Genomic DNA, 12,444 nt, shown 5'->3' on the forward strand with positions numbered 1-12,444 from the left:
TGCTGCCCTCTGGTAGCCCGATGGCCCTCAGGTTCTGCCGCTGGGACCTGTTTTCTAGGTCATCCATTTTCCCCTTTAGCGCCTTCTGGGTCGTCGCCAATCCTGCAACCTTGGGTTTGAGAGAGGCGATCCACGTGCCCTGGTCATTGGCTGCTTTCTCCAGGTCCCGCACCATCGTCTACTGAGCCTCCAGTCTCAGGGGTCTAATGAAGGGGCTGGTGGGGGACCAAATCTCCAGGACTCTTGGCGGACCCCCCTTCTGCAGCCTGGCAGAGGGGCACTTAATCAGTTCTCTGACCCCATTGATCTCCCACGGGCTCCACTGTGCCAGGACTGCGCTTGTCCAACTTTGCACCAAAGCCCGCCCAGTGGAATACCCGATGAGGGAGTCGGAGCGTCATGATGTGGGGAGCGGGGTGACCCGGGCTTTAAGCCCTTTAATTGAATGCATATGCATGCTTAACATTGATTTATGTGTTCCCGCCGGATTAGGGCAGCTAGTTTGCTGAGGCTAGCGGCAGGTCGGCGGAGCATTGCAATGGGTCTGCCTCCTGGCGCAGATCCTGTCTTTTGAGCGAATGCACCCCCCCACCGTAACCCATGTGCATATCTTGGGCCATTACAATTTGCAAAACTGAGACAAAGATTTCAGGAAGAAACTCTTGCAGCTTTCCTGTTGCAAAATAGGAAATTAAGTTGTTTTGCAAGATTTGAAAGCTTGCAGAAAGAGCACAGGATGTAGGCACTCTGACCTACATCCAATAACCTTGTATCAGGATGAAGTATCCAGGCAATAAGTCCGCAGGGGAAGTTGGAGGCGAGTAAAAAAGTCATTTTGCACCAGCTTAGGTTCTGTACTCATCGTGCTGTCCAACATTTGTTTTTTTCATCCTCTGCTTTCATTCCTTTGCCAGCAACAAATGCCCTAGTACTGCACTTTACCATGCCACTACTTTTGCTGAAAGTGATTTGTGAAGTTTTCTTCCTCTCTCTTGCTGTCTGTGCCAAATAAAAGTGAACCAGGACACAGTGACATTTGGCAAAATTTTCAAGGGTCCCTGACGATGTGTCTGGAGAGGGAAGGGGCCAGCAAGCCGTCAGAGAAAGAATACCTGGTGGCAGGCTGGGTAGCCCTCGGAGTCGGAGGCTTCATTCAAGGGGAATGCTCCATGCTAACAAATGGTTGCAACTGCGGCAGTCTCCATTACTGGCGGGAGACGTTTTCTCATGCTTAAGGTCATCATGCTTTTCACCCATGTATATCTCCCATTTGTGGATGATCACGCAGGAGTGGAAATGCCTTCACACCATCCGACATGCTGCAGCACACTGCAGAACAGTCATTTTTAAATGGTTGATGGCCTCCTTTTGGCCATTCAGCTTCGGGAGCCCACCCACTATCCGTAATTAGATAAAGTTCCCACAGGCTGCCATCTACACCAAAATCTCCCTTGGGTACCACAGCTATTATTTCTGGGTCCCCAAGTGGTGTTTCATCCCAATGGCACAATCGATACTCAGTAATGAAAATTACGCCCTTGTGTCCACCATCACTTCATATAATACAAGATAATGCACTCCAGCCCCAGCTCAGAAAGATCTACCTAGGGAAATTAGATAGTAATTCAGAGGAAGTGGAATGACTAGGACACAGAGCACAAGTGGGACCAACTCATGGTGTAACTCATTTGATGAACCCAGAGATCAGGCTTTCAAAATGTAAGATGAATTCTGAATGTTGTCTGATGGTACAGGCACCGAAGATCTGCCGAGCAGAATGCTGCAGATTGTTATCAATGTGCAAACTTATCTGCTCATTTTGCATGCCTTCCTTCAGAGGGATATAGAAATTTCAGGGAGATTTGCAGCATAACTCCCATGTTTGACCTATAATCAATCCCGTGTTGGAGATTCTTCAGGTGCACAGATTACTATGAGGACACTTATCTATGAAATGAGGATTCAGGCTACCTCATGCAGCTTTGAGAAGCTGAAGAAACCGGGTGGTGTCATGAGACGTGGCTAGACCATTTTGCTGGTGACATTGTAACTAGCTCTGCTCTCAGTGCTCAGCGGCCATGGAAAGGGGACTGATGGCACCATCTCCCACAATGGGAACCTGACCAGCTTCTCCCTTGACATCAATAGCGGCTTCATTTAAGGAAACTCAAAATGCCAATGCCACTGACACAATGATGAAAAATGCCAAAGCATCTCAGGATTTCACTCCCAGGAGGTAGCGATTAACCTAAATCCCAAATGCACATCAGCCAGTGGCTTCAAGATCCTTAGCCTCTCCCAGACAGCACTTTCTGGAAGCATCAGATTAGGTTTAACAGGACAGGGGCCACACACTCACCAAAGGAAAGCACCATAAACACCAACACCACAGCACTGACACACAGTACATGTACCATAGATTAAAGGTCTTATTCTGCTCACCTCATGTGTGCAGAAAGTGTTCCTTCAAGGTTTATTGAGCATCGGGGCCAACAGCTCTTTCTTCATTTCCTTTTTGAGCTCTTCCACACAGCATTTCAAGAACTCTTGTTGTTCAGGGCCCCATGTTAAACTGCCACCTTCCGACGCCATCTTGGTTTTTGCTTGCCTTCCTTGCCGCTGTTCTAAAGGATCCACTGCAATCCGGCCACTTTCTCCTCCTTTTTCCATCCGTATCCAGGGGGGATTCCCTTCTGGTTTACCACACAGTGTTTTTAGCCGTCAAAATTGCCGTTGGGGCTCCTATCAAGAGCCCAAAAGTCCGTTTTACCGAGAGCTGCCGAAACGTGCGACTCAGCTGGTCATCGCCGCACCCGGAAGTCCAGACAGCACTTTCTGGAAGCATCAGATTAGGTTTAACAGGACAGGGGCCACACACTCACCAAAGGAAAGCACCATAAACACCAACACCACAGCACTGACACACAGTGCATGTACCATAGATTCAAGGTCTTATTCTGCTCACCTCATGTGTGTAGAAAGTGTTCCTTCAAGGTTTATTGAGCATATTTCGATTGAGAAAATATGACTTTTCAGGTCTTCCAGGACAATTTAAAGACTAGATGAAGAAATATTTCTGACAGAAATGGGAAGAGGTAGACAGTATTGTCAATATGGTATACACACTGTCAACTTAAGGGAGGCTTCTCCTGTGGATTGCCTGCTGAATGGCTGTTGCAGAAAGAATTGCGTCCTGATCTATACTTTCTTCACACTCTTTCATACTGTTTTTGGCTGCCCTCAACAATTCTTTCTCCAGAGCTTCCATGATGCAGAGCAAAGTTGTGCCGTACAGAACACAATACCAGAATCCTTGTAGTCTTAAAGGAACATACATCATCTCCATTTTAGACAATGTCCTTATAAAAGCATACATCTAGTAACTTAGTGCAAGCAATGCCACAAGAGAGATGCAAGTTTGTAAAACTATTTTCCTTCGGTAACTTCACACCATCAGTTAGTATTGTATCATGATTTCTTATAGCATACAAGGCTACAGAATATGGGATTAGAATAGATAAGCGTTTGATGGCCAGCACAGAGAAGATAGGCCAAAGGGCCTCCTAGTGTGTTGTAAAACTCTGACTCTAAGATCGTAACCACATTTTAACAACCTCTTGTATTTTACCACTAGCCAGCAATATTGAACTATTGGTCCTTGCTTGTTTATCAGGTGATAAAGCTGCGACTAAAGTTTGGATTTATTTTGCTAGTTAACATAACCATATTTACTCTATATCATATCAGCGCTTCTTTTCATTTCAGTTCCTGTATCCACACCATTGCTTTATCCTCTGTTGAATTCTACCGAGGTGAAGTTAGGAGAAACTATGACATTGCACTGCATAACAAGCACAGGAACTCCACCAATCACTTACACACTGTATCGAAATCAATCAAGTCTTCAATCAGTCTCTACAACGCAGGCAATACCAGCAGTTTTTAACATAACGATAGAGACAATGGAACATTCTGGAGAGTACAGATGCAAAGCTGAAAATCAAATTTCTTCACAACGCAGTGACGGAGTATCACTTCATATTTTAAGTATGTATATGCAAATGAACACTGGACCTTGTGTTCTTAATTACAAGTATCAGTGGGGTTGTATCAGGTAACTTTATTAATTGTACAATATTTATTTATATTCTAATTTCAGTTTTACTAATTCATAGGGGAAGTAATAATACTTGGTTTTCAATGTTAACATTAAGAAGTAATGTTTTTTCTCCTTCAGGTGTCTCTTCTTTCTTTAACCTGCTGACAGGTTTCTGATTTAAAGCTATGATCCTATCCACCATAGCTGGTGGCTCTACACCACTTCACTCAAGTGGTCATTCTTCACACGCGATTTCAGGTCATCAGCATTAGTAGACTATGTGAATATTGAGCGACTCATCCAAGCCTGATTCCAACAATCAGACACGTACAAGTTCAAGCAGGGGTTACCGTGCAAGCAATCCACGGACTTGCGATGCCAATGGTTTCTGAAAAATGTGTCTTAAGTCGAAACATTATAAGTCGGAACCGATCTTCCCATAAGAAACACATGTTATGAATGGGTATTGGTTCCTGGACCAAGGATTGTCAAGTAACAATGCTTTGAATGAAGATTATTTCTGCTGCAATAATTACTGACACTTGGCTAAACCACTCCTCAAAGATATTCCAATTGACTCTTGCCTTGCAATTGGAATACCCCCTGAAAGCCTTGGTGTTTTCCGAATGGTACACAGGCCAAGTTTAGTTACCCACAGCAATGCCACTGAGCAGAAGAGTGAGCCTACCTTTAGCAGCTTTGTAACTTGGCATAGATTGCTCCTCTTTGCCAGTGTAGGTTCTCCAAGGCACCTTCCCCCCAAAATAGTCCAGTTCCGTCAATATCAAAACTTGCCGAGCACAATGATGTCAGCCAACATCTCAGGATAAACTTGAGTTGCCTCCTCATCGGCATTTGCCGCTTCATCTGAGACCTTGATGTTCTGCAAATTGACCTTGGCTTTAAAATGCATAAATCACCTCCTATTTGCATTAAAATGTAGAGCATTCAAACTCTCCCCCGCTGCTCCTCATGATCATCATAGAGACTCCGCCTTTACCTGAGTTATTCCGAAACTCACAGGAGCACAGCGTTGATTCTGGTCCTCCAGCCAAACTATGAAGAGTTTGTCAACATGAGCAATAAGTTCTACACGCTGTTTAGTTATCGCATTGATTGCATTGCATAGGAGCCAAACCCTTAATATGTTCCTGAATTCTTAGCTTGTCTTTCAGGATGGTCATGATAGTCTTTCAGAGAATATCCAAAGCTCAGTGTGCGTCTCACCTTTTGCATACCTCTTAAGTATTTCCATTTTTGTTTCCATAGCAATTGCCCTATGCTTCTTAGAAGAAAAAACATCTCTTGCACCACATTTATTCTTTTCTGCCGTTATTATGGGCCAAGAAACTCTAAATTTTAGGAGTTTGGAGAATAAAGGCACGGGAGCATGGCATTCCGTCGGGCACCCAGCACCAGCCACGATTTTTGCCTCACGCGCGATTCTCCGCCCAAACGCGTTTCCCGACACCGGCATCAGCCGACAGAGAATCCCATTCTAAATGCCGTTCGTCGTAACTCGAATGTCATAAAGTCAAAGTCTACCTGTATAAGGAATCCGCTCTGATGTGATCACTTAAAACATGGATAAGAATAAAGGTGCTCTTAGCAGGTTTTCTACCAGCATGAGTCCACCATTGCCTGCTTGTAAATTCACAGCTATGTTATCAGTTCTTTATCGCTGCTTCTCAGGGTCGACCATCACATTCCTTGAAATGGCCCAGGAGGTGGATGGGGAATAAATTCAAGTGGATCTATACCCCATTCCCAGCCAGTACTAGGTAGCCCCCAGTTCCACCAATTTACAGCATTTATGTCTCGTCTCACCTTTTAAAAAAAATTTAGACTGCCCAACTCATTTTTTCCAATTAAGGGGCAATTTAGCGTGGCCAATCCACCTACACTGCGTATCTTTAGATTGTGGGGCGCAACCCACGCAAACAGGGGGAGAATGTGCAAACTCCACACGGACAGTGACCCAGAGCCGGGATTGAACCTGGGACCTCAGCGCCGTGAGGCAGCAGTGCTAACCACTGTGCCACCATGCTACCCCCATGTCTCGTCTCACCTGGTACTATCACCTACCCTGTGTTAGATCTGTGAGGGCTGTAGTGTTGAAATTCATACCATAGGGGTTCTCCACCCCAGTTACAACCATACCTTTGATGATGATTTGGTTTGTGGTAGAGCCTCTGCCCGTTTTAGTGAATCCCAATGGCTTCCACAATAGGCCAGGACCTGGGGCAAAATTCTCCGGAAACGGTGCGATGTCCGCCGACTGGCGCCCAAAATGGCGCAAATCAGTCGGGCGTCGCGCCGCCCCAAAGGTGCGGAATGCTCCGCATCTTTGGGGGCCGAGCCCCAACCTTAAGGGGCTAGGTCGGCGCCGGACGAATTTCCGCCCTGCCAGCTGGCGGAAAAGGCCTTTGGTGCCCCGCCAGCTGGCGCGGAAATGACATCTCTGGGCGGCGCATGCGCGGGAGCGTTAGCGGCCGCTGACTGCATTCCCGCGCATGCGCATTGGAGGGAGTCTCTTCTGCCTCCGCCATGGTGGAGACCGTGGCGAAGGCGGAAGGGAAAGAGTGCCCCACGGCACAGGCCCGCCCGTGGATCGGTGGGCCCCGATCGTGGGCCAGGCCACCGTGGGGGCACCCCCCGGGGCCAGATTGCCTCGCGCCCCCCCCAGGAACCCGGAGCCTGCCCGCGCCGCCTTGTCCCGCCGGTAAGGTAGGTGGTTTAATCTACACCGGCGGGACAGGCATTTTAGCGGCGGGGGGGGGGGGGGGGCCGGAGACTTCGGCAACCAGCGGGGGCGGGATTCACGCCAGCCCTCGGCGATTCTACGACCCGGCGGGGGGTCGGAGAATCTCGCCCCTGGTCTCTGCCTTACATTCAGCCCTTCCAGCCCATCTCGCCAGATTTGCTTTCCGTTTGAGAACTGTGGTTTGCATTGTGCTCTATTCTTGGAGTTTGGGTTCATTTGGACATTCATTTATGATTGTTTGATGTAATCTCACAGCTCCTCAGACTCATGTTGTTCCTTGTAGATGCCTAAACCTTTATGGATTGGATTGGAGCAGATCATTAAATGCGGAGGAGCATTCCCTCATGTCCGACAGCTCTAACTCTTTTAGCCCTTGTTATATTCCCCCTTTGTGAAGGACCACTAGGCTTAGAGGCCCTCTTGCCTCCCTTCCCACCTCAGTCGCTGGCACTGCCAGTGCTGGAGGTTTCCTATTGGCTCTCCAAATTCATAGCCCACCCGCCATCCTTAAGTGGACAGAACTCCATGAGACAACCAGTTCCTCCAAAGCCTGCCGTCGGCGTCTCACCCCAACACCATTTCAACCCAAAGGTGTAACTGGCATGGCGTAACAAAATTCAACCCTTTGATCTGCCATGGCTTCACATTGTAAAGTATCGCTTAATCTAGCCCCCTTAATCACCAGCTCAGATACATCCGCCTGGGGAAATTTAATTCACAGGGGAGTGTAATGAGTAAGACACAGAGCACGAGTGAGCAGAAGCAGCTGGCTGCAGCATAGAAACAGCAATGTACTGATCAGGGGGAACCAACACATGGTGCAACTCAGTTGATGATCTCAGATCTCCAGTTTTCAAGAAGAAAAATGCATTCTGAGCATTGGACCATGGTGCAGATACCGAAGACCGGCCAAGTAGAATTCTGCAGATGGCAGCTTGCATAAAACAGGTTCATTAATCACCAATGTGCAACCTTAGGTGCTTGTTTTGTATTATTTGGGAGCGCATAGCAATTTCAGAGAGATCTGCAGCGTAACTCCCAATGTTCAATCCATATCCCCAGTTGGAGATAATTTATTGCACTGTTTACCCTGAGGGTTTGTGAGACCTGAGGATTCAAGCTATCATATCCAGCTTTGACAGGCTGAAGTTTCCGGTTGAACTGTGGGGCGTGTCTTCACCATTTCACTGCTGTTGTTGGTTCTGTTCTCAGTGATCAGTGGCCACAATGATGCACGATCAATTACACAAAGACGAGAGTTGAATGCAACTGAGGCTTTATTACACTGAGACGTGTGGCCTCCTACAGCAGCTGGTGAAATGGCTGCTGTATGGGGAGCACACATATTTATACTCTGCCTACTGGGTGGAGCCAGCAGGCAGGGAACTACAGGGCAAATCACCTAATATATACATCAGTGGTGACTACCACATTCACCCCCCCGTTAAAATTGAGTCCGGCAGAGGTGGTGGAGAACTATATACAAGTACATGTTTGTACTACAGAGAAAGAATGAAGTCCCGATCAAGTTACAGGTTCAGTCGGTCCGGAGCCTTGATCTGCTGTAAGAGCGCCGCACTGGTGGCGGCGATTCCGGTGTCGGTCTGGTCCTCGCTGACTCCTGGAGCGTGCTGAAATCCTCGTCATCCTCGGGCGTGGGCAGGGGGAGGACGGATTGTCCTGGGGCAGGGGCTGCGGTGGGGTGCGCCGGGGAAGGGGAGGGTGTGTGTGTGTGGAACCAGCTGGTGCCAGGTCCCTGGGGGAGGCAGTCTCTTGACGGCCGTCGGGGTACGCTGGTTGGCGTGGAGTAGCTGTACCCTTTCAACCAACGGGTCTGCCTTGTGGAGTCGTACGTGCTTACGGAGGAGTACGGGTCCTGGAACTGCAAGCCAAGTCGGGAGCGACACCCCGGAGGTGGACATCCAGGGGAAGGCAAAGAGACGTTCATGGGCTGTGTCATTGGTCGCAGTGCATAGGAGCGACCGAATGGAGTGCAGTGCATCGGGGAGGACCTCCTGCCAGCTGGAAGCCAGGAGATTTCTGGACCGTAGGGCCAGCTGGACGGCCCTCTAGACCGTCCCATTCTCCCTCTCCACCTGCTCGTTTCCCCGGGGGTGATAGCTGGTCGTCCTGCTCGAGGCGATACCCTTGTTGAGCAGGAACTGATGCAGCTCATCGCTCATGAATGAGGATCCCTTGTCGCTGTGGACGTAGGCGGGGAAGTCGAACAGAGCAAAGATGCTGTTGAGGGCTTTGATGACGGTGGCAGACATCAATTCAGGGCATGGGATGGCGAAGGGGAATCATCGACCACACTGAGGAAGTATGTGTTACTGTCGGTGGAGGGGAGGGGCCCTTTGAAGTCCACGCTGAGGCGTTCAAAGAGGCGGGAGGTCTTCACCAGGCGCGCACGGTCTGCTGGTAGAAGTGCGGTTTGCACTCCGCACAGATCTGGCAGTCTCTGGTGATTGCCCTGACTTCCTCGACAGAGTAGGGCAGATTGCAGGCCTTGATAAAGTGTGACTCCCGGGTGACAAAGGTTGTCGTGCAGAGTCCAGAGTCGGTCCACCAGTGCGCTGGCAGATGTACCTCGGGATAAGGCATCGGGGGGCTCGTTGAGCTTACCGGGGCGATACAAAATCTTGTAGTTGTAGGTGGAGAGCTTGATCCTCCACCTCAAGATTTTATCGTTTTTGATCTTGCCCCGCTGTGTGTTGTTAAACATGAAAGCTACTGACCGTTGGTCAGTGAGGAGAGTGAATCTCCTGCCAGCCAGGTAATGCCTCCAATGCCGCACAGCTTCAACGATCGCTTGTGCCTCTTTTTCGATGGAGGAGTGCCGAATTTCTGAGGCATGAAGGGTTTGTGAAAAGAATGCCATGGGCCTGCCTGCCTGGTTGAGGGTGGCGGCCACAGAGACGTCAGATGCATCGCTCTCGACTTGGAAGGGGAGCGTCTCGTCAAAGGCGTGCATCGCGGCCTTGGCGATGTCGGCCTTAATACGGTTGAAGGCCTGGTGTGCCTCGGCCGTTAGGGGAAAAAGAGTGGATTGGATGAGTGGGCGGGCCTTGTCCGCATAATTTGGGACCCACTGGACGTAGTAAGAAAAGAACCCCAAGCTACGTTTGAGGGCCTTGGGGCAGTGGGGGAGGGGGAGTTCCATGAGGGGAACTCCGTTCTGGACCACATAGCCGAGGATGGCTAAGCAGTTGTGCTGAACACACACTTCTCCTTGTTGTAAGTGAAGTTGAGGAGAGTGGCGGTGCGGAGAAATTTGGCAAGGTTGCCGTCATGGTCCTGCTGATCGTGGCCGCAGATGGTGACATTGTTAAAGTACGGGAAAGTGGCCCGCAGCCCATACCGGTCGACCATTCGGTCCATTTCCCGTTGGAAAACCGAGACCCTGTTGGTGACGCCGAAAGGAACCCTGAGAAAGTGGTAAAGACGGCCATTTGCCTCGAAGGCAGTGTATGGACGGTCCGCCTTACGGATGGGGAGCTGGTGGTAGACGGATTTAAGGTCCACAGTTGAGAAGACCCGGTACTGTGCAATCTGATTGACCATATCAGATATGCGTGGGAGGGGGTACGCGTCGAGCTGCGTGTACCTATTGATGGTCTGGCTGTAGTCCACGACTATTCTGTGTTTCTCCCCAGTTTTCACCACTACCACTTGGGCTCTCCAGGGGCTGTTGCTGGCCTCGATGATGCCTTCCCTAAGCAGTCGCTGGACTTCGGACCTGATGAAGGTCCTGTCCTGGGCGCTGTACCGTCTGCTCCTGGTGGCGACGGGTTTGCAATCTGGGGTTAAATTTGCAAATAGGGAAGGTGGGTCGACCATTAGGGTCGCGAAGCCGCAGACAGTAAGGGGTGGTAGGGGCCCGCCGAATTTCAATGTTAGGCTCTGGAGGTTGCACTGGAAGTCCAGGCCGAGTAGTAAGACAGCGCAGAGGTCGGGGAGGAAGTAGAGGCAGAAGCCGGTAAACTCCACACCCTGGACAGTGAGAGTGGCTATGCAGTACCCCCGGATCGCCACGGAATGGGACCCGGAGGCCAGGGAGATTCTCTGATTGGTGTACCGCGGGGGAGCAGCACCTTACTGTATCGGGATGAATGAAGCTCTCGGTGCTCCCGGAGTCCAGCAGGCAGGACATCTCGTGCCCATCGATTTTCACGTTTGTAGAGGCGGTTGCTAGGTTGTGTGGGCGAGACTGGTCAATCGTGACTGAGGCGAGACGCGGCTGATCGTCAATGGTGGCAGACGATGGGGTGCTTGGGGGGGCATGGGTCCTGGTAAGATGGCGGCGCCCACGGGCTGCACGTGCCGTGGGGAGACAAGATGGCGGCGCTTGATGTTCCTGGGGAGGACAAGATGGCGGCGCCCACGGGCCACACATCGTGGGGGTTGAACAAGATGCCGGCGCCCACGGGCCGCACGTGGTCCGAGGAGGGGAAGATGGTGGCGCCCACTGGCCGCACATGGGGGGGGTCGGAACAATAGCTGCGACTGAACGGGCCTGGCACACCGCCGCAGAGTGCCCCTTCTTGCCGCAGGCCTTGCAAAGGGCGCTCCGGGTCAGGTAGCGTTGCTGGGGGTGTTTTGGCTGCCCACAGAAGTAACATTCGGGGCCCCTGGAGTTGGTTGGCTGCTGCGCGGCACAGGCGTGGGGTTGGCTGAGTGGGGTCCCCGATGGGGCGGCCGTCTGCGGAGTCCACGATGCGTAGGAGGGGTGGGCCGCGCGGCCGGAGGTGTAGGCCTGGATGTTGTGCGAGGCGACCGTCAGCGAGAGTGCAAGCTTTTTGGTTGCCGCGAGGTTGAGCGTGGCCCCTTCTAAAAGGCATTTGTGGATGTAATCTGACCCTATCCCCGTAACAAAAGCGTCCCTCTATGGCAAGTTCGGATGATCCGTGGCCGTGACGGCTTGAAAGTCACAGTCTCTGACTCGGGGAATTAGAGCACGCCAGAAGTCTTCTACTGACTCATCAGGGAGTTGACTGCGCGTGGAGAGGATGTGTCTGGCGTAAAGCGTGTTAGTCCACTGAGCGTAGTTTTCTTTCAGTAGCACCAGGACTTCGTCGTAGTTCGGCGCGTCCTGGATAAGCGGAAAGACGTTGGAGCTCAGCCGCGAGTAGAGGATCTGAATCTTCTGAGCTTCTGAAATTGGGTCTGGTGCAGACCTGATGTAAGCTTCGAAACAGGCTAGCCAATGTTCAAAGTCATTTTTGGCATTGCCTGATTGCGGATCCAGCTGCAGGCGATCCGGCTTGATGCGGAGGTCCATCCTCTGAAAACTTTAGTGTAATAAATTGATGCACGATCAATTACACAAAGACGAGAGTTGAATGCAACTGAGGCTTTATTACAACTCATGGTGTAACTCATTTGATGAACCCAGAGATCAGGCTTTCAAAATGTAAGATGAATTCTGAATGTTGTCTGATGGTACAGGCACCGAAGATCTGCCGAGCAGAATGCTGCAGATTGTTATCAATGTGCAAACTTATCTGCTCATTTTGCATGCCTTCCTTCAGAGGGATATAGAAATGTCAGGGAGATGTGCAGCATAACTCCCATGTTTGAC

The 12,444-nt window shown here is 50.4% G+C and overlaps 2 protein-coding genes across 8 annotated transcripts in view; one reads left to right on the forward strand and one right to left on the reverse strand.

The window, feature by feature from the left end:
- Window positions 1-12,444, reverse strand: part of polg2 (polymerase (DNA directed), gamma 2, accessory subunit) — a 217,192-nt gene that overhangs the window by 74,083 nt on the left and 130,665 nt on the right. The gene's annotated exons all lie outside the window — the stretch shown is intronic.
- Window positions 1-12,444, forward strand: part of LOC140395656 (platelet endothelial cell adhesion molecule-like) — a 128,785-nt gene that overhangs the window by 60,113 nt on the left and 56,228 nt on the right. For 2 of the 4 annotated variants that reach the window (XM_072483684.1, XM_072483686.1), the window contains exon 8: window positions 3,766-4,047. The exons of the other annotated variants lie outside the window; for them this stretch is intronic. In XM_072483684.1, coding sequence (XP_072339785.1) covers window positions 3,766-4,047 — 282 coding nt within the window. The remainder of the gene's footprint in view (window positions 1-3,765; window positions 4,048-12,444) is intronic. 4 annotated transcript variants of the gene reach the window in all.

Source organism: Scyliorhinus torazame, chromosome 18 (assembly GCF_047496885.1).
Source record: "Scyliorhinus torazame isolate Kashiwa2021f chromosome 18, sScyTor2.1, whole genome shotgun sequence".
NCBI classification, from domain to species: domain Eukaryota; kingdom Metazoa; phylum Chordata; class Chondrichthyes; order Carcharhiniformes; family Scyliorhinidae; genus Scyliorhinus; species Scyliorhinus torazame.